Here is a 21,989-nt window from a genome sequence, read left to right as displayed (position 1 = left end):
TTACAACAATACGATTACATATGTGAGCCACTCTTAGCTTGAAGTGCTACAAAACCATCCAAAACATGAAACTTGCTATCTTAGGGCCTTAGACCACAGCTGAAAAATTGTAATGATTATCCTAGAACTGTTACTTCATTCATGTTATCTCTTTCTTCTACTTATCAAAACTTATATGGCAGTACTAATTTCAGAGATTATTTCCCGCATTTTACTCTGAATTGTTACGCAAATTTAGGACTTAGAATTTAGGAGTTTCTTCACATCGCATAATGGACACAGGGCCAGGTCATAACAAAAGAATTTACGAACCGTTTGGTTTGTTTGATTCGGAATAATGTTCATTCGGTTTGTGAGGTAACATGGTCCAAATCGTTTCGTTTATCATGTTTTCATTTAATATCAATACTTTTAATAGCAGGGCTATTTAACGCATCTATCTTTCTGTGGAAATGTTCCATGTGGTATAGCGTCTTCCGGTCGCGTATGGTTACCAAAGAGATGCGCAATCAGTACGTAATGGCGTCTACCAAAGATTTCGGACATTCCCATTGCAGGAAATGGGGGAGTTGTTTTGAAATATAGCGAATATGATTTAAATATGGGTTTAAAATTTGTTCAAAGCAATTCGAGTATCAAAATTTAATATTATAAAAAACGTGACCTATGTGTGATAAATTGTCACTTGAACCCAGGAGATTCTTATTGGTGAGTGCGAAATACGTAATGAAGTAGGGTGGAGACGAGGAATAAACCAAACCGCAGCACAAAGAGACAAAGGATGCTGTTCGTCGCCATATTAGAAAGTTGCTGTGGTGGCCGGCTAGCGAGCAAATAGCTGCTGTGACGCATATTGCTAACAGACCCGGTATTTTCGCCATCGCGAGCAGTTAAATACACTGCGAATACTTTCTGCAATCGCTTTATTTTTTGTTTGCATTTATCCATCATCAACATGTCCAGAGACCGATTTAGGAACCGCGGTGGGTTCCAGCGCAGAGGCGGTGGAGGGATGCGGGGCGGAATGGGCAACCCGAACTTCAGAAATCAAAATCCACATCCTTTCCAAAATCGAGGTCCGCAGCAAGGGATGAACCATGGACAGCCGCCAAACCAGGGACCTCCACCCGGCCAGATAACGCCACAGAAGCCTCAGCCACCCGTTCCGGTAAACCAGCCTGGTGGTCCTGTAACACAACAGTCCCCTGCTCAGGCGAACAAGACGCCGCCACAGGGCCCTCCTGGCCAGCCTAAGATGCAGTCTCCACCTCCGAAGCCCGGACTCACGTCGCCGCCGAACCAACCTAATAAGAACCAACAAAAGCCAGGTATCGGAAACGGCCAGAAACCTGCCCAGGCCATGAACAAGCCACCGCCGGAACATCACAAGACTAAGCCAGAGGAGGAACCAACTGAACAGCCGCAGGTAACCAGCGTTACCTAACGATTGTATTTAAAGTTCTGTTTCTCAGATTTTTAGTTAGTCACAAGGTAGTGCTGTCTGCACAGTTTTACGGTTGGTGTCCTTCCCTCTTGTTCTAGTCGTAACCAGTGCTTGTATTATCTTGGTGGCCCATGGCCGGCAAGCTTGGCGGCAGTGGAACGTTTATCTGCGAAATAAAGAACTTACGAATTGTATTACTGGAAGCGGTTAACATTTTGAGTTTTTGTGTGTTGCGGCGGTTAAACTGGTTATCGAGATGTTGTCTAGATGTTATACGATAGTTGTGTCACTAATTTACTCCCCACCTCGTTGGACTCCATTTCAAAGGCAAGAATTAGGAAGGTTGGCTGTAATGTAGTCCGCCATTTTATGTGAGCAAGCCTGGTGACCTAGTTAGCTAGCTAGCGAGTAAGGTAACTCCGTTAACCCAAGTTACATTGCTCAACACTGTTCTAATTCTGATAGTGTAGGTAAAATGCTATTTTTTGGCCTGACCGGTTATCTACTATTAAACGTTACATTTTGTAAATGAACCCTTGACGTGTTAGCTAATATGGAGTGGCCACCTTGCTAACTACGTGTATTTCCTGGGCCTCGCAGAGGCAGTGAAATGATTCGATGGTCGATGGTATTAGCCAGTATTAGCAAGTTAAGATAATGAGCGAGCTAACTTGGTTGGTTAATTTGTGCACATATTTATGTTTTATGTCGGTTTTCCCACAGACTGGGCTATTACCACATTAACATTTTCCATACGTAGGTACGATTATATGCAAAGTTTTGAGTTTTACTGCCGTAAGGTGAAACGGGGACCGCATGCAGCACCCCCCCCCCCCCCTCCCCCCGTTGTTGCGATAAAAGAATTTGGCGAAGGATGTGTGCTAATTTGCTAACAATGTTTCAATGCGCCAGTGTTTTTTTGTACTGGGTAATCGCAGAAGTTTGAGTGTTTGAAATGGGATGATTGCGTTTGGGGCAGCGCATTGTTACGATTTTGGGCTATTTGAACAAAGGGCGACGAGTTAAGTGTGAGGTGTACTTTTCTGATGTCTGGTATGAGGTATATGGAATGACATGATGGACAATGGAGTAATTCTTGGTTTTGCCTCCACTGCTATGGGTTTCCATTAGTCAGTTGGTATCTCTCAATCTCAGCAGTTGAAGGCGACACTGTCCCTCTTGCGTAAACCGGGAGAGAAGACCTACACACAGCGATGCCGCCTCTTTGTTGGCAACCTCCCCAGCGATATCACCGATGAAGAGTTCAAAAAACTGTTCGCCAAGTATGGCGAGCCAAGCGAGATCTTCATCAACAATAGTAAAGGATTTGGCTTCATCCGTTTGGTAAGAACCATTAGTGTCCACGCATGTATCAGTTATGCAATTGAATGGCAATGGAGGCAGTCAAACCTCCTGTTATCTTGGTTATTTGGATGTTTACATGCTGTTAAATGTAGGACAGAAGGTGCATCAGAATAAGGCTTGAATTGTTTTAAAAGGCAGAGACTGAAGTTATATTCAGCCTGTTTTTTTTGCATGTGGTCATAACAGCAAAGAACTTGCTAATTCATCAGTTTGACTGCATAGGAAAATTGAAGCACAAAGCCACAGACTAAAAATTGCTCTTTGTTGTATTTGGTGGCTCAGATGTTTTCCTTCTACAGCACATATGTTAATAGTGTATTTCTCCATTTCGTTTGAACATTTTCCCTAACAGGAATCACGTGCCCTGGCCGAGATAGCCAAAGCAGAACTGGATGATGTACCCATGAAAGGGCGTCAGCTCAGGGTGCGCTTTGCCACACACTCAGCTGCGCTCTCTGTGCGCAACCTGTCCCCCTTTGTATCCAATGAGCTGCTGGAGGAGGCTTTCTCCCAGTTCGGACAGGTGGAGCGGGCTGTGGTCATTGTAGATGACCGTGGGCGTTCCACAGGGAGGGGAATTGTAGAGTTTGCTACAAAACCAGCTGCCCGCAAGGCCATGGATCGCTGCAATGATGGAGTCTTCTTGCTAACCACGTAAGGGCCTCAGTGAGACAATGCACAGTATATAGAAGATGTGTTATGTTTCATGATATGTTCACTGTGGTTTGATGTTTAAGAGTAGGATCTTGTTCTAGACGTTGGTGTCTCCACAGGACACTCGGATACACCAGTTATGTGTAATTTGTTACATGTGAATTTTGTTTTTGGTAGGACACCTCGTCCAGTTGTAGTGGAGCCCTTGGAGCAGTATGATGATGAAGATGGTCTGCCCGAGAAGCTGGCTCAGAAGAATCCCAAGTATCAGAAGTAAGGGCTCTCATCTGATTTGAAGTTCTCCTAGAGAGAGAGAACCTTCTGTTCTGTCCATGTACAGTTAGTTGCCCCTCAGATTTTTTTTATCTGCTCTTCCAGCATCTGTAGCCAGTGTGAAGCAGTGTCATTTCCTGTTGTCCAGATGCTGTTTGTTCTGCAGAGGCCACAGCTGGGGTTGACCCTGCTGGGCTTTGTCATGCAGATCAGCCAGATTGTACAGGCTGAGTGTTTTGGGACAGATGGTGTGATTGTCGTAGGGCAGAGGGCAGCTGTTTAAGAAAAAAAACCCAAAAGCTCATACAGTGCAATGATCTGAATGCTTTCAGAGATCACACTGAATTGGATAAATGGCATATGTTGCCCCCAAGGGAAAGTTTGCCTGTGATAAAATGTTAATTGATAATGGTGATTGGCATTTTATGTCCATCAAAATCAGTGTGGGGTTGCAAATTTGTCAGTGGATACTGATGAATTTCTCTGTAGGTGATGAGACTGAAATCTAAGCAAGCTGCTATGCAAATCCCCAACAAAAAGCGAAAGGCCTTTTACTTACAAAGGCTTTGTTTGTGTTCCACAGAGAGCGTGAACAGCCCCCTCGCTTCGCCCACCCTGGCTCTTTTGAGTTTGAGTACTCTCAGCGCTGGAAGTCTCTGGATGACATGGAGAAGCAGCAGCGGCAGCAGGTGGAGAAGAACATCCGCGAAGCCCGCGAGAAACTGGAAGGGGAGATGGAGGATGCCTACCATGAGCACCAGGCAAACCTCCTCAGGCAGGGTATGTGCCAATGGTATACTTGGTAGAGGTGTGAGAGCGAAAAAAATGCACCTGTTCTGAGTTTAGTTTAGATTTTGGAAAATCATGGGTGTATCTGTGACAGTTTGAAATTGGCCTTTGCTCTGACTTTGGACCTTCAGCTCTTGACTGTTAAAACAAAATTGATAAATACCTTTTCTGTCGCTCTGAATGTACAGAATCGAGCTCCCGCTGGATTAGCTGCCTCTAGTATCCAGCCGCTTCAGGGTTTTGAGGGTGTTTGACATCTCTTGTTTGTACCACGCAGATCTGCTCAGGCGTCAGGAGGAGCTGCGTCGCATGGAAGAGATGCACAGCCAGGAGATGCAGAAACGCAAGGAGATGCAGCTCAGGTGCAGGGCAAATACGTCTTAATATTGCACAGAATCTCAACCCTTCACTGACTCTGCTCATTGATTTGATTATCGAATTTGCTTCAGGAAGGCATTCCCTGCACAGCGACATTTGGTGAGGAATGCAGTGACAAGATTCATGTCCAGTTGTGCAGTGACTGTTTAGGGTGAGTTTGTGCCATGAGCGTGGGCTGTGGTGGTGACACCTGCTGTGTGGGTTGGTGTTGGCTTCACAGGCAGGAGGAGGAGAGGCGCAGGAGAGAGGAGGAGATGCTGCGGCAGAGGGAGATGGAGGAGCAGATGCGGCGCCAGCGCGAGGAGTCCTACCGGATGGGTGGCTTCATGGATGCTGTGAGTAAAGCCAGCAAGCGGATCCAGTGCGGGAACCGTGAGGGAAGGGAGAGCGAGCCTTCCTGAACCCCAAAAGGGGTGGCCCTGTCATACGTTGTCAGTAGCTTGCCAGTTGACATCACTTGTTTTTTCTTTAACAGTAAGTGGTGGCTCAAGTAGCTTTAACTGTGTGTTTGGGGTTGAGGTCTTATGATTCCAGGAACTGCAGGTGATGGATGTGGACCCTGGTGGTGATAATGGTGGAGGTGGGGTTGCTTTTTACTAACTGCCAGGCCTGCGTTGTATTGCAGAGGGAGAGAGAGATGAGGATGAGTGGAGGCGGATCTATGGGCATGTCAGGTGAGTTTCATTTAGTGGAGAATGGTCAGTCTTGCATGTGACTTCACTTTGAGCACATTCCTAGAGGGCAGATGCTTACTCGATTCCCTATTAAGATGCTTTGCTTACAACACTAAGTGAGTGTAATTTTTCTAAAACCACTGTTGCATGTAGAGCGAATGTCTTATCAAAAGGTGTTCTCACCATTACATGTTGCCTCCTCACTCTTCACCACCTGACCCTGTTTTCTCTCACAGATATGCCATTCAGCTCACCCAACCAGAAGTTCCCCATGGGCGGCATGGGATTCGAGGGCCACCAGGGGATGGGGGCGCCTGCAGCTGGGGGCATGGGTGGTGCCATGATGCCCAACGAAATGGTAATGTATCCCTGATTGGGGCGGAATGGTGGGGGGAGAGCGGGTAGGGGGACTTCTGTTACAATAATGATCATTTGGAAATGGCGGGAATTAATGGGATTTGGTTGCCGTATAGGTTGTACTGATCCCACATTGCCTTCCCCTGCGCGACCTGCCATCCTGTACAGCATTGCAGAGTCTCTGAGAGAGCCTTGTATGTGAGGTCCAGTTTGCTACTAGAGATGTCAGTGTAGAGCTGACCCATTTTGTAGTTGCATAGAGCCGGTGTTTTTTATTCTTTTGAAGCGTTGCATGCTCAGTACCTCCATGGCAAGCTCTCTATGTTGTGCAAAGTCAACCTGTACTAAAACAATGAAACTTAAGTGATATTCACACTTTTTAGGTTTTGCTCCTTTCTTGAGTGGTAGGTTTGAGACACATTGGCATGCTTGTAAAGCCGCAGCAGCAATACAGTACTACTGCAAGTGGATCTGTATCGGCAGGTTTCTGAGCTGTGAAAGAATAAGTCTGTTGCACCCCAGGTTAAGTTCATTGGGGGTGTTCAGTGTTCCTCAGGCTCACCCCCGTAAACCTGCTATTGTCCCGGTTAATACTCTGTATAATACAGAGCCTATGTAGTTTTCTAGATTTTAGTGCAGGTTGACTTTTCCATAAGCAATTGTTGTTAACCCTCCACCACCCACTGAAGTTTAAGTAGAGGGTCTGGAGAATATGGGGGTGTGAAAGCTGCTGGGGGTACTGAGATGGTGTGTAGACTCATCTGGACCTAAATTTGTCACACCAGGTGTTTTCACCTGTAAGGAATATAGTGTAGCACCAGGATTGTGCGCGGGTCAAATGAAGTGGCTGGAAATGACTGTTTACTACACATCGTGAATTGATCATTCAGGGCCCCACAGCAACTTCAACAACTGAGGCTGACTGTAAAGGAGTGGGAACAGAGGCACAGCACATGTGCTGCTGAAATGCATTGTCATGTCATAAAATTGTAAGGATTGGTCCTTCCATAAATGTGACGAGCCATTTTAATTTCAGTAATTGAACAGTATTCTCTGTTTATTGGAGACGTAGATATTTTGGCCAAAAATCAGCAAGTCTGGACTTGGAAGTTCAGATTTATTTTGTTTCTGGTTTGCCAGGGTGTCTGTAGACTAAACTTGTGTGTATTTGTGGTCAAACGGAACATGTTCATCTTAGTTGAAAGTGAAAATGTCTGTACACTGAATTATGTGGAGACAGACTCAAGCGTTTGTTCTGCCAGCATAATGATGTTGGTCATTAGACCAACAGCTTGATTTACAGGCAGTGTAGGTAAGATAAATGGTGAAAGGGATAATATAATGCCTGTCAGTATTGTTGTTGTCCAGCTCTTCTGTAGAGGACCGGCAATTAAACTGCTGTTCAACGTTACCATACGAAAAGTTTGCACCAGTTTTCCTGGTTTTCACATGAGCAAATGGATGGCTATGGAATATACATTTTCTCTTGATAAAGAAAATCACGTGAAATCACAAGAAAGTAATGAGCCATTTGTTAAAGTTCTGTGAATGGCTCAACAAAGTGCAAGGCTAATAAGAAGATGCAAACATGTGAACTAGCTGTTGAGATTATGAAGGTGCAATTGCCATTACATTTTAATTGAATTTTCAGTTGAAAGAACCAAAATGGCAAAAACAAGATGGCAGACTTATCTACTTGAAATTGAGGCGTTTGTTTTATGCTTTAATTGTTTAACGAATGACTGGATGGGAACTTGGATTATCTGTTCCTGATGTGGACCGGGCGTTGGAATAGTTCCAGAGGAACACCCAGGACTGTGCGTATAGAGGAGGGACGTGGGTGTCTCTGAAACCGTATGACTAGCCACATTTCAGCATTGTCTGTTGTTTTCATACCTTGTGATCATTTTAACACACGTGTGGCCTGTAAATAGTCACGGGGAAGATCTAAAGTGTTAAAATGTCCCATTTGACTCCGGTCTTCCATTCTTAACCACTGCCCCACACCCAGACTACAGTTTTCAGTGGTTTGTACACACGTGTGTGGCTGGTTGGTATTCTCACTCTGTGGTCTAATTTGTACACCATAAATTACAAGGTGATGAATTGTCTTATTCTACTCTAACACAAATGTATTGTGATGTAATCCATTTTAGTCCAAGCCTAATTCTGCAATAATGAAATCTAATCTGAAAATGCTCCATTCTAGCACATTCCAGCTGGACGTGTGATTCCAGCAAAGATGGAAACCTGAAATGGCTTGTTTCTTGTGTGATGAGTAATTGAACCCTTAAAGAGTTTGCAGGAAACAGTGTTTAAATCGCACACTTTATGATGTCTTGGAGCCCCCAGGTGTGCTTCCTAAAGACAGCCCACGATTAGTGGGGCTGAAGGGCTGTGGAGCTGTGCACATGCTCCTGGCTGATTCGGACATGTTGCACATGTCTTAATTTAGTCTCTTGAACCTCAGATGCACTAGAAGTGCACAGTAAAAATGGGGTGATGTTATTACCTCTAATTAACCCAATCATTAAACTGGGCCTAAATGTTACCAATATGGCAATGTAAAATTGCCATTTCCATCTAAATGGGCTTATGTCAGCACCTGCCTCACCTGTAAGCTGAAGACAGAACTGAGCAGCTGCCTAATGCCACATTTCAAAACCAGCCTTTATGTATACTGGAGGGGGGGGTGCCTGAACTGTAAAATGCACAACCTGTCATGACCTGAAAGGAACATTTAATAAAAGTACAAGGCGGTGCTCAGTTGCGTGGTTGTTCATATAATCACAGCCTCTTGATTCCACAGTATGCTCCAGTTGTAATGAGTGTATGGACTGCTCTTAGTGCAGTTAGCCCTGCAGAGCACCAGCTCTTGTTTTTTTATTAAATGGCCTCCCCTCTGGGCAACCGCTTATCCTGTGATGTAGCTCAGCCCGTGGCATGCATGAAAACCTCAGTAGGATCTAACTAACGAAAATATCACCCTCTCTTCCTTCTCTGTATGTCGCCTGTGGCACCTGCGGATCTGCGTATTGGGACTGTTTCAACGAACCTTTGCTCCGGATGTGTCTCCTGTTTTCATTTTTTGTTTTGTTTTCTTTTGATTTTTTAAAAATTTGTGGCATTGCAAACTACATTAATGACACCAATGGCACCACTGATAATCTCCCATGCGCGTGGACTCAAACCCAAACCCTCCCCTTTTGCTGTGGTGAATGATCCCTGTAGCGCAATGAGCGTTTCCCCCAGGGTGGCCCGGGGGGACCCAGAGGGATGGGCCCTGGGAACCCCGGATTTGGGCGGGTTCGTGAGGAGTTTGACGGGCCAGCCAAGAAGCCCCGGTTCTAATTGTGGTCGTTTTGTCATATACAAAAAAGGAAAAGCAGTGCTCTTGTGTAGGTTCTTTACCTGAAGATGTTGAGTCAAAAATGTATTTAAGTTGAGCGTATTCTTGCATTTTAGCTTGAAGAAGCATCATTTTATGGCAAGTTTATGGATATTTTTTCCTTTTTATTTTGTATTTGAAGTAGTGTATAATTGGTTAGCTGGCCAACCATGGCAACCCCTTACCCTGCCCCGACAAATATAATCTGTCTAGTTATATCGTGTTCTGTGACTCATGTCGTGGTGGTTCAATTTGTAAGTTAACCTCACCTTTCTATGGCTGTGTTTTTTGTGCCATTAAACGTTTTGAAAATCTGTAACTTTACAATAAAGGCTGCAATTGGTTCTTTACTTTCCCAAAGCTCTTTCAAGTTTGTTCTTAGCACAGCGCTGTGCTTTCAGTCCAAAACCAATGCCGCAAAGTCCGTAAAGGATTTCCAGTCATAAGTTTGAGTGACGGGTGTCTTCAGAACAGGGTGGTGTTTCTCGCAACGCCTGTCTACTTGAACCATGATTGATGTACTCGTACATCTCTATAAAGACCTGTCTTTATTTTTATGGCATTCAGGAACTGGATGGTAGGGTCAGAGTATTTGGCATCATTGGTATTTATTAATTGCACACTGCACAGGAGTATGTTCTGTCACTGAATGCAACCTTGCTAAGTAGAATTACCTGGCCTCCAGCTGCCAAGCTGAGTGAAGTTGAGTGGCCCGTTGGAATCACCACTCAGTCTCTCTTTAAGCAGGTTTTGCAAGCTAAACTGGGAATTGTTTTAAACACCATCGACGTCTCATAATGCAGTATGCATCATAGCTATCTGTATATATAGCTGTAAAGCCAAAAAGTTGACCTAGAACTCTAGTAAGCAGCAGTGTCTAACGCTTCAGTTGAATTTCAGATGAACCAATGCAGCATTTTAATTGGTGTCGAAATCCAACATGCTATGTGTTGAGTAGTGATCGTATTCTCTAAGTAACAATAAACAGCTCTTGTCATTCTTGTCTGATACTGCAATATATACCAGTAGATTAAAGCTGTCCCAAATTCCTCTGTGGTGACTGAGCATAGACATGCTGAACATTACTTGAGGACCATTGGCTTCAGGAGAACCCTGAATATGTTAAATTTTTGTGAGTTTTCCTGATTTCTTTTTTTGATTTTGTCCAGTTTCTCCACCGTGTGATTTCTTTAGGCTAACACTTGATGGCCCTATTGGTAATGCTTAATTTCAGTCTTCTCTATGTACCCTGCACAGAAGATGGAGGAGTGCATCTTTGGAGTAACTACCATCCCTGATGTGTTTTAAATGAAGATTATTAAATATGGACCAATGACTTGCCACTGAGGAGACCAACGTAAACTGTATTGCGTGATGTCCTGATGAGCTTTATCTACCTGTTACCCCTATTGCTGTCCTTGCTGGTCTTTGTATGAAGCTAAACACAAGCCTCATTCTCTCCTGTATTACTGGGGAAAGCATAGATCAGCATTTGTGGTCAGCATGCTTAATAGATATTCTACATCAGTGTATTGCCTAGCACTGTTCAGGTGTGCTTGGACACCAGAGCAAAAAAAGATAAAGATAAAAATACACTCAGAATGTGTCTTTTTGGACTTGGGGCAACTTGCATGCAGTAACTTCTGCAACCTGAGAGCTGCAGTAAAAGCGATACTGTTTGTGGTGCAGTTGGGAATGACCCCTCCCCCACCGATGCAATAATCAAGACAGCTGACAGTTAGCAGAAATGCATTCACATGTAGTTCAGTAGTTCAATACCTTAGATCCACTTGTGCTGCAGTGCCACCCATTGATTTGTGTTATGGAAATGACATCATGGAACCTGTTTTGTGTTGAACACATTGAATACTGCTTTCCAACTGAACTTGTCAAACTCACTGTGGGAATCACCACACTATTTCAGCACATTTGTTCTTTTCTGAATTGTTTAACAATCACTGATGGAAATGCTTGTGTTTTGTGTTTGACAGTAAACAATTAGCCTGCAGTCTTGGTTGTAACAAATTGCTCGCAAAATTTATAGCAGGGTTTGGAATACACCCCAGACTGGATGCGTTTTAAGGCCTCAGAATGCCTCTAACACTATAAACTGCAATGTTTTGTGTCACCAGTGTATTGGATTTGCTGTGAAGTTTTCTCAACAGGTGCATTCACAACCCTTAAATGGCACGGTTACCAGAAACCTCTCCTTTCAAAGTAGTGAACTCGCAGGCTGAACATGGTAGCCCCTGATGTCCTTACCTCAATGTTAGTTATCTGTTGTTGCTGTAATGTAGCAGTGCGGTCTTTGAATCACCATCATCTTGTTTGTGATGGTTGTATTCTTGGTTTAAAAATCAGGCTGCCTCCCCCTGAAAAACTGACCTTAATCTAAACCTAAATACACCCTTTGGTTACACTCAAATAACCAATGTCAATTGTGCTTGGGCGAGCCTGAAGTCTGAGGGCTTCATAAGCATCTACTCACTGGATGTTTGACGGCTCTGTTGATTACATACACTGTATTGCCCAAATGGCAGTCTTTTCGACCACTGAACATATAAAATAAGCAAAATTAATAGAGGTTCCTCAGGGACCAGTGCTTAGACCCATGTCTAATTTGAAGATAAAGCTTTTGGGAATCTATGCAAATCACTTGCTCCTGGACTTGGGTTACATCCCATGCTACTGGTTATGAAAACGAGGAATCTTTCTTATTCATATTTATGTAACAATCCAGTTTACTGATAAACCAGATTTATATATGTACACAGCTGTCTATAGGTAATGAAAACAAGGCCAAAAGTTACAAATGACATTATCTTGCGGTCATATTTTAGTGTGTATTTCTAATCTTCATGTGGTATCAGCACACAAAGCATAGCCATTACTGTCTGTACAGATCTCATGTTAATTTCTTTTTAGATGCAAAATGTTTTTTTTCCCCTAAGTAAAGGGTTCGGTAAGCCAATTCGCTTGCAAACGTGTCAATTGCAAAATGATACTAAATTGGCTGTCAAACCAATATATCTGCTAGTTTGCCATATAGTACATAATGTAGTTAACTGTGTGTACATATGAAGCATAATTTGTCTTCATCTCCAGTTTTCACTTTTTCAGCAGGCTATCAATGTTAGTTGTCCAACACTGGCTGGACAGGACCATAGAAATCAATCTAACAGGTGCCCATTGAAGTTTTTCCTGATACATTTCCTAATAAGAAAAATGGATGAAAACACGATCCCTCCCAGAAAAACACATCAGCACCAAGTTCTGTAGACTGCAGCGTATAAAGATCTACCCACTGTAGTGGTCGTATTATTGTAAGTTTAATTGTTTGTGTGTGTTCACATCGATGACCGGCCAGTTTTACTGGCACCATTTGTGTTGTACAAGACTCTTGTACTGGATCACATTTAGGTTATGAATTCATTGGCCAACTTCACAGCCCGTGAAGTTCGGTGTGTATAGCTGAATCAAGAAGAAACAAAGGACCTCCATCTGACGTAAATGCCTAGCGTGGCTTGAAGTCGAGCAAAATTTCTTCCTCCCTTCCCCCCCCCCCCCCCCGATCACCTGGCTGAAGAGACTACCTGTGAGGAGAGGCTGGTGTCTTGTCTGTCCCACGTGTCTTTGAGTGCATGAGGATGCCGTAGATGTGCAGTCAGGGCCAGCGGCCAGCCGGCTTCTCCTGCTGTAGAGGCCTCCAGCAGTTGATTGCGTTGAGGATCAGTAGTTCTGCTGCAGTCAGTGGACAGTAGAGCCTGGACTTGTATGCATCAAGAGATGTGCTTGCAGATCAGCAGAAAAGGTAAGTGTTCCTGTTCTTGTTTTTGTTTTTGTTGTTTTTTTTAAATCAAAAAGCAACCATCTTGACCTGTATCCCCCTTTTCATCCCACTTCACGCTGAAGTGGTACTCGAGTGTTCTGGCATCATGCTCCTGAAAGTGGAATCACAGTGCAGAATTTTTTTTTCTGTTCATCCTCTGGCGTGAATTCTTGATAAGAAATGTGTGATGTGCGTCAAACTGAGCAGTTTCTGGTACTTTGCCTACCGACTGTAATTCAGACAGGAGCGCGTTTCTGTGTGAGGTGTGATGTAGCTGCCTAGGAGGACAGCGGCATCCTGCTGTGTCACTGGCTTAAGCAGGGGTGGGTGGGTAAGATTGAGGACATTCTGGCATTTTTTGGGTGGGGGGATGGGGGTTGTATCTTAAGTACATGCTGAGTGAAGGCATGCTGATTTTGTGCATAGAGTTGAGCTGTAGTTAAACTAGTCTCAGCACCTGTTAACTAGAGAAATGACATTTCTTAGGGTTTGGATGGATCCTTTGTGCTTAGGCCATTCATTTGCAATTGCAGGTTGGTAATCATGGGTTTATTTTTTTAAATATTTGTGTGTCGTTAAGCAGCAGTAACACTTCACCCACAGGACCAACACACCTTATTGCCTAACTGGGTGATGATTATTCAGCTTTTGCAGCAAAAGACCATGGATGAACCTTTCCCTTTTATATGGATGTGAAACCTTGTCTCTGAAAAATGTGGTCATTTTTAAACATGATTACTTTGTCTTTTTAACAGACAGAAAACTGGTTTTCAGTTTGCGAAAGAAATTAATTGAGCCAAATCAGTTAAGTTTAATCTAGTGCTATTGTAAAATATATTAATTCAGTGTTCCTGAAGTATAGGTGTTAGAATCTATTTGTTCAGTGCACTCTGCTCATAAGAATCACATTTATTTAGAACAGTTTGATTCATATAAGAAGTGTATTCTTGATAGCGGCGTTCCAAATGAAAATGTAAAGTTTTTTGTTTTGGACAGCATTTCTTTTGAGAAATGTCTTTAGCCAGGCTCTTAAAATGTGGAACAATGTATTTGAAATGTTGAGCATTTTATGCAATTCTTTATTTAAAATAATGTCACTCAGTGTAACCTGGGCTGTTTGTCCAGTCAGTACCCTTAACTAAATTTAAATGCAAAAATAATTTGGTGTCCTCACATTTGAGTGGCAGCTTCTTAGTTCAGAAATGGTGATGTAGGCTCTGGAAGGCCCACTTCATCTGCATATCTTCCACTGGTCTCGTTGGACTCCAGCGTTTTTCATCAGCAGAAAGCATCTTAGTGTCATGTTGACTATCTAGTCACTGAGCTGAACTGCACAACTTTAGCTCAAAGCATTTTATGGAACACAAGATGAGAAACTAATATTTATAGATGAGGTCATTAATTATGGCATGCTTCCATTTATTCACCTTATTATTTTGAATATAGGTAGTTGTCACCTTTGTACAATTCATGCCGTTTGATGAACTTTGTCACTCTGGATAAGTGTCTGTTAAATGGCAAAATGTGAATGAAGTCAATACCAAATTACATCTTGTTGATTACAGTTGTGAGAATTCTTGAGTAGATTACTTAATTCTTCTGTCAAGTCTGCTTTGAGGAATCTTGTCCTGGTATCAGTATTTCTTATAAGTGGAGTGCACTGTATTGTAAATATTACAGGGATGGGGGTGCAAACACTGAATGGCATTGGGCTTAGATTGCAGAATGTGTTGCTCAGTGCAAAATTGTGCTTTAAGATTTTTTTAACTGTTATGCTTTATTTCTGGTTGTGTCAGATTCAAGCAGCTGTAGCAGAATAAGATGTTGGACTTCTTGAAGGGTGAATTGGGGTATGTCGTGGGGTGGGGACTTGGCAATGGATGGGGGGTGTTAACAAGACAAACGATGTGGACATTGGGATTGTGGGTAGAGGGTGGGCAGACAAAACGGATAGAATAACTAGATTGGTTCAAAAGTTCTTTTGGATTTGAGAAGACATCGATCGACACAGGTGGTAAATACCTGCGATTATGGAATGCCAACTGCTGCTGACAAAGAACTGAATTTGAGCAAATGTTCAGATTCCATTGTGCTCAATATGGGTGCTCTGCTCCTGGAAATACAGCAGCTGGCCCTCAATGAGTAGAACCATTCTAGTAGTTCTATTTCTGTGTGTCTCATGCCAGTGACCAGCTGATTAAACTTCAGATGGACTGCAAAGTACTGTACCATTCTCCTGCGTACACTGATTACACCAAACAAAGGTGTTGTGTAACAGATTCTGTCGTTGGTAACCTCTTTTGTAATCTCTGTGACACAAATTTGTAGCCCTGACCTGTTCCCAGCACAAGTGCCGTGTGTGGGACAGGTGGTGGTGTGTACCGCGGCGTTTTGTAGTGGTCCCAGCCCTTGGGTTCCCATGAGTGTTTTTTCTGCACTGTGATCCATTCTTGACCCCATCATCATCCTTTGCTGGAGTGTGTCGCGAAGCTGCTACTCCATTCCTCAGGAGTGTGATGCCAGAACGGCCCTCTGGGTCCCTTGACTTCCACAGAAAGGCGCTGCCTTTCCGAAATAATTCTTCAGGATCTGTGCCACTGTGGCCCCGCTGTCGAAGGTGACAGTAACACTGAACCACAGGGTTTTTTGCCATAAGGCCCATAGCCCCAGAGCGGCTCCAGTTGAGCTCAACTTACCACACAGCTGTTGGTATCGTTGTATTGACTTAAAAAGCTGTGAGTAGGACCGACGCTTCTTTGCATGATTTGACATTGAGCTTCCAGCGTACTTCAAAGTTCAAACCTGCTGTTTCTAGAACCTAGCCCTACAAAAGGTGTATTTCTCGTAACTGGCATCACTGTAGCCCACATTTTTTTCAAACTATATCTGAACTGTGGGATTGCTTTGATGTTTCCTGTTTTTTGTGCTATTTTTTTTTTTCTCCTACGTAATGTAGGTGTAGGCAGTTCATGAATACACTTGCCCACCTGGCTGAGCACTATAGACTTTGTTTTTTCCTCTTCATCAGTAGCTCTGAATTGTTACAGATTGCCTACACGAACAGTAGGTCTTGCTACTCTTACTACCTTTGGCTTCAGCACACACTGCACAGACTTAGACATGAGAGTAAGGGATTTCAGTAGTAACACCATGAGCTGACATCTCACAGTAGGCATTTGATTTATTTTGCAACACTTGTAGTGAATTCCATTAGAATAGTTGCACATGAGGAACATGCACGCACACACACACACACACCCACCCCTGCTGTCTTTATGTGCTCACTCTGCCTTTCTTTCTGCAGGGGAGTCACTTGGTAGATGGAGGCTGAAGTCGCTCCACACCCTCTGAAACAAGGTGAGTTCATCCATAGGGCACAGTGGGCTTTCACACCTTGACACATTTGAAATCCCTGCTAGAGCCCACACCACACATCAAAAATTGCACATTACAAAACTTGTCTTTATCCCTTAGAGAATCAATCCAGCTGCAGCAATGCCTTGAGTTCTACTCCAGGTTATGTGTGTCTAATGTGTCTTCACTCCCTCCATCTTTGCAGGTATAACTGTGTTGAGACACTCGTCTAGATAGGCCTGTGCACACGACCTGTGAGGAAAACTGGACCTGCAGGCACAGGTGAGTAGCTAGGCAGTTTGTGAGGGGATAAAACCCACTTGCTGCCATCCTGACAGTCAAAGATATTTTGATTTTGGGGAAAAAAAATTGCATCCTGTCTTTAATGAATACATCCATTTGTCAATGAATTAATGGCAAAAAAGATGGTTGACCCAGTTCTTGGAATATTCTTAAGAGCTGTGGCCTCATGGCAGTGCAACTCCGAAATGCAAATGAGTTCTGTTTCTTATACACACAGGGAACAGCCTCGGTCCCGTTACATTTGCGTTAATCGTGCCGACTGGAGTGTCTGACTGCAGTTGTCCACCCAACAGGTGCATGTGACCCAGGTAATGACTGCATGTGTTGTGGTCTGACTCTCTCATCTTCTCCTCTCCCCCCCAACAGAGCCTGGTGCAGTCCAGAGAGGGGAGGCTTTTCCTGTCAGCAGGATCACAGCAGTCTACATCTGAAGAAATAATCTTAATAAATTGGTTAAACTTAACTGCTGTCGTCTTCTTGCTTTGCACTGTGCTTTTTCTAAATGACAGTTCAGTATTCAGTACTACCATTTTACCATTAATATTAGATTACTTTCGACAGGTCTGTTACATCGGAGTTATTTAACCTGATTTCCACCTGTAAACGCATCCAATTGTATAAATGAATGCGTGAAATACTTGTATCCAATACTTGGATATGGTCTTCTGCTTAGCAAAACATCTACTCAAATTGTGTAGAGTAGGCACCATCGCCTGAAGTGTTTTGTCATATGTGCACCATTTGTCTTAGGACTTCCTTAATCATGGCGAGTTGCAGTGCTCACAATTTTATGTCATGCACGTTGTTTAAATAAAAAGAAAAAGAACAACTGAAGTAATGCATCTTTCAGCTGGGAACAGTAGCAATGGCCCTCCCAGGATACAAACCCTTTTGTACCAAATGCGAGAAGCAGGGGATGACAAATGGTCATTTATAGCAGTGTTATTGAAATGGTATTCCTCAGAGAAGTCCTGTATTCTAGGTATTTTCAATTCTAAGTCCCATCGAAGAGGCTGAAAAGAAATGAAAACAATAGTAACTTCTACAAATTGCATTACATGTTTTAAGATAGAAGTGTAACTAGCATGATACCTCAAGTAGGGAAATGGCTCTTACAGCAAAATTTAATGAAGTATAGAAATGCATTTATGCTAATATTTCCACCTATGATGTGAGGGATGGACCTCTAACCAGTCACTTGAGGTCCATATAGTGCTGACTTGGGACACCTGCCATACGGTAGTTAAGGCAGACAACAAAAACAATGTATGTTCACCTGGTTGCAAGGTGCACTTCCAAAAAGGCCACACTGCCCACGTTAAGTGCACTTCAAGATGTAGCTTCAGTTGTAATTAAGAGGAAGGTGCAATGTTTCCACTGGCCTGCTCTCCCATGTCGCATGGGGTTAGCAGCTAGAATTGTCTGTTGGAGAGGCTCCAACAGTAGGGATACAAGACTGCAAGCTGAGACCATAAGGAAACAGAAGGCGGCGCAAAGGTGGGTTGGGTTTGTTTTGTCTGACCCACGTTGCACTGGTTGTGGCATGGCTACTGCTCTGTACAGCTTTGGTTACAACCAGGCGGAAATAGTCTCAGCAAGACTGAGTGGCCAGAGCTGTGGTTGAATTCAAGCAGCAAAAGTTTATGCGGGGAATTACAGGAAGGGTTTTGAGATTTAAAAAAAAACATGAAACAGGGTTTCTGAGTCCTTCAGAAGGTGGCCAGTCAAATATCAATGGTCATTGGAAATCATGTTTGGTAACTGACAGGTGATTTTAGGAGACATTCAATGGCTGGCTAGAGACAGAATGAGGTTTAAAATGAAGTTTTAGCATAATTTGGGACTGTATTTGTTCTCATACAAACAAAGGACAATCATGGGTTGTGGGTACACTGCATGTCTTCAGTTTAGTTTTCAGGAGGTTGCTGCTTTGCCCTTGTTCACCTTGCCACAGTGGCTGAAAACTGACCTGGAGGTGAGGGGGGAGGGGGGGAGCAGGTGGTACACTATCAACGGACCTAATGCATCTTTCATGCACATTAATTATTGATGGTGGTTACGAGAATGCACCGTCCTTGATAGGAGGCGCAGCACTGGGTCCCTGCTGTCTGCATAGGGGGAGACATGAGCACTGCTGGCCCCTCCGCAGGCCTGGGCCTCGATTCTGGGGGGCTCTGGCACCGGAGAGTGTTGCAAAGGAGCCGCGCTCTCGCACGCACTTACCTGCTGTCGTACTCTGCGCCCCCGCTGCCTCCTACCAGCACCCCGTACCTCAGGAACACCCTCCGATTGCCGTCTCTGGCTGCCGTCAATCCCCCACACCGCCAGGCCACCGCAGCGGGAATCAGGTAAGCTGAAGCCCTGAGAAGCATACACTTCTGCCTGGGGACCAGCACTGGACCTGGACCATCTACTTTGAACACCTTTCTGAGACATCAGTGCTTCAAAGTACAGGAAACAAATCAATGGGTTCTGGAAGCATTTTGTGTTTTGGTCAACATTGGGGCAGAATTGGAATCTGATGAAAACACTGATTGAAACGTGTTGTTCTATCTATCTCTTACCTCATCTGCATGCTCCTGAACTTGCTCCAAGGTATGGTTCCTTCTTAAGCTTAGGAAGGAATATATTCTCCACACTACACTAATGTTTCTCTGCTACTCAAAAGTGATGATCTATTTGCACATAAAATAGATGTTTCAGATGCAACAGTAGTGTAGGGGGAAAGAGCATGGTTCAATACCCCAAAGGTTGACAGTTTGATTCCCAGGTGGGGTGTTGCTGTCATACCCTTGGGAAAGGTACTACACCTGTGTAAATGACAACATGTAAAAACACTGTAAGCTATGCAAGCATCTGTAGTGCAATGTAATTCATTTGTATCTTTGTGAGTTGTTTAGATTAGCGTGCAGGAATTGCTTTTAATTGTTTTGTTCCTTGGTTGTGGAACAGGCTGCAAAAATACAGTCAAATTATGTCTTCAGACAAAAATTAAAAGTCTGATTTGTAATTTTCTGAGGAATATGGAAATGTTAAAAAAATACCTCAAATTAACTTGCATATGCTTACCCCTGTTTCATATTGTGCTTTATACAATGTGCTCTTTCACATTTCATGAATGGTTTGTCAAATGATTTGCTAAATGATGTACTCTCTCTTGGGAGTGATTTTAATGGTACTGTGACCTGCTAGTTAAATAAGGGATTGATACTATTACTTGAAGAATTGAAGAATAAACTAGGTGTCCTATATAATTAAAAAATATTACATTTACAGTGGAATATGCAGGGCAGCCTCACAGAAAATGACCTGAATTTCTCACTTCCTTCCTTTGCATCCTGGCTTCATCCTCCTCCTGTCTTCCACAGTGTCAATGAATGTTCACTCTTCACTCATGGAGAGCGTGCGGTACTGGAAGGGTTTTCCCGAAACTGCCGCCCCTCTCTGCGAAGGCGGCCCCCGCCTCCACCGCTGTGCAAGGCATGTGACACAGGAGGGCGGATCCAGAGCTCACAACCAGTTTACACCCACTTCGCTTGCCCAATCAGACCTGCTGTAAAAGTAGAGAGGCCCTTCACACAGAGCCAATCGATGTTGACACAGCAAAAAGAGCTCCGTCCCACAGTGATGCAGTACAGGAAGGGTCCACAAGGGGGAACTCTGTCTGTGAGAGGAACACAATGCCTCCCACCAAGTCCCCCCACACCAATGATTGCTCCTGCCCCTCCCCGCACACAATTACACGTGTTCCTACCAACAGAGGGAGCAGCAGAAGGGGGGGACAGCGAGTCAGTTGATGAGGGCTTCATGGACGAGCTGGACAGCAAAGTTACTTCCCTCAAACTCCACCAGGGGCTGTCCAAGACTTCCACACATCCTGACAACTGACAAATCCTCCGATGGACGTTCAATGACTTTTAAGTCCAAGCTCAATATAATGTTCCTAATTGACTTACATGTGAGTTAGAGGTTGTACTATATTTGAAGATTATACTTATTTTGCTTGTTTATCATTGAAGTTTTTTTTCCTGCTGTTTTATTCCATTTTAAGTTTTCAGCTCAATGCAGCTCTCGTAATAAATATATAGTTTGGTATGAGTGCTCAAGGTTTGCCACTACAAAGTATAACACAAATATATTTTATTGGGATCCATTTATTCCCAGATGTTTTGAGGTTAGATTTTAATAAAAAGAAAACTGAATTAGAAAAAATCTTTGTTTCTGAGAATATGCACATGTCCTAAAATACTGTACAGTTCACTGACTGGAAAAAGTGTGCGGTATGTCATTTTCAAGAACTGTAATATGAATTAGGCTTTAAGGCAATCCACTGCATAGATGGTGACCATTACTGCATACCTGCACATTGATTGCAGCCAGAGGATCATTCCTCTGCATGAACTTTGATTTCTTCCAAAGAGGAGGAGGACTAGGCGGTGATGCATTATCTAATTACTTAAGAATCCAAACATAGAAATAGGCTGGAAATCACACTGGCGAAGAATTACTAACAGCAATGACAACAATCTTTCACTTCATCAATTTTTGTGATTTCGGGAAAAAAAAAACCTTCAAGATGACCTACAGTGTGTAATTTTCATTCTACAGGATGTACAGTAATGGTTGTAAAGGGTATAAAATAAGTGTAAACTAATTCAAATATAAATTACACAGGAATGCACAGCAGAGCTCTGCCTATTTATGTGAGTCAGTGGAATGCGAGCAGAGAAAAAAGTGACATTAGGGGCATTTTCTCCAGGATTTAATCGTGAATAGTGGCTTACAATGGGCCTGTGGGGTTAGAGCAGTGTTTCTCAAACCTCTCCTGGAGTACCCCTTGTCCTGCATGTTTTACATCTCTCCCTGCTCCAACACAGCTGATTCAAATGATCAGTTTGTTATTAAGCAGCTTCAGGAGTTCATAACGAGTTGATCATTTGAATCAGCTGTGTTGGAGCAGGGAGAGATCTAAAACATGCAGGACAAGGGGTACTCCAGGAGAGGTTTGAGAAACACTGGGTTAGAGTATATGTAGTGAAGTGTGCAAAGAGTTGTGCCATGCGGTAACTTGTTTAGTCTGTGGAATGATGCAAGCAGCACATCAAATAAGCATGCAATCATGAAGCAATTCGACACTAAAATAACTGCAGACTAAAGAAATGTAATCATCACAGGTAATCA

General features: G+C 43.4%; 1 protein-coding gene across 4 annotated transcripts; it reads left to right on the top strand.

Annotated features, from left to right (window-relative positions):
* The first annotated feature begins 762 nt into the window (after nt 1–762).
* On the top strand, nt 763–17,260 carry sfpq (splicing factor proline/glutamine-rich). Of its 4 annotated transcripts, XR_005004461.1 has the most exons (12): nt 763–1,426; nt 2,576–2,788; nt 3,162–3,463; nt 3,641–3,736; nt 4,320–4,516; nt 4,803–4,887; nt 5,124–5,238; nt 5,529–5,577; nt 5,814–5,935; nt 16,456–16,508; nt 16,711–16,787; nt 17,175–17,260. XR_005004461.1 is itself a non-coding variant. In XM_036515836.1 (10 exons), the coding sequence occupies exons 1-10, from the start codon at nt 956–958 to the stop codon at nt 9,283–9,285; spliced, it is 1,743 nt and encodes a 580-aa protein (XP_036371729.1). In that variant the 5' UTR covers nt 763–955; the 3' UTR covers nt 9,286–9,678. The 4 variants fall into 4 exon arrangements, 3 of the variants coding, with proteins under 3 accessions (XP_036371729.1, XP_036371727.1, XP_036371728.1); XM_036515836.1 differs by lacking the exons at nt 16,456–16,508; nt 16,711–16,787; nt 17,175–17,260 and adding an exon at nt 9,166–9,678 and having other exon boundaries at nt 2,603–2,788; XM_036515834.1 differs by lacking the exons at nt 16,456–16,508; nt 16,711–16,787; nt 17,175–17,260 and adding an exon at nt 9,166–9,678.
* The last annotated feature ends 4,729 nt before the right edge of the window (nt 17,261–21,989 follow it).

This window comes from Megalops cyprinoides, chromosome 21, assembly GCF_013368585.1.
Source record: "Megalops cyprinoides isolate fMegCyp1 chromosome 21, fMegCyp1.pri, whole genome shotgun sequence".
In the NCBI taxonomy this organism is placed as follows: Eukaryota; Metazoa; Chordata; class Actinopteri; order Elopiformes; family Megalopidae; genus Megalops; species Megalops cyprinoides.
Note: the sequence above shows the minus strand (reverse complement) of the source record. Positions and strands in the feature narration are given on the sequence as shown.

Bases quoted from the DNA above. Each gene is read 5' to 3' on its own strand.
- sfpq (XM_036515834.1), top strand. From the start codon at position 956: ATGTCCAGAGACCGATTTAGGAACCGCGGTGGGTTCCAGCGCAGAGGC. The intron at 2,789-3,161 runs GTAAGAACCATT...TTTCCCTAACAG, and splicing joins GATTTGGCTTCATCCGTTTG to GAATCACGTGCCCTGGCCGA. The intron at 4,517-4,802 runs GTATGTGCCAAT...TGTACCACGCAG, and splicing joins GGCAAACCTCCTCAGGCAGG to ATCTGCTCAGGCGTCAGGAG.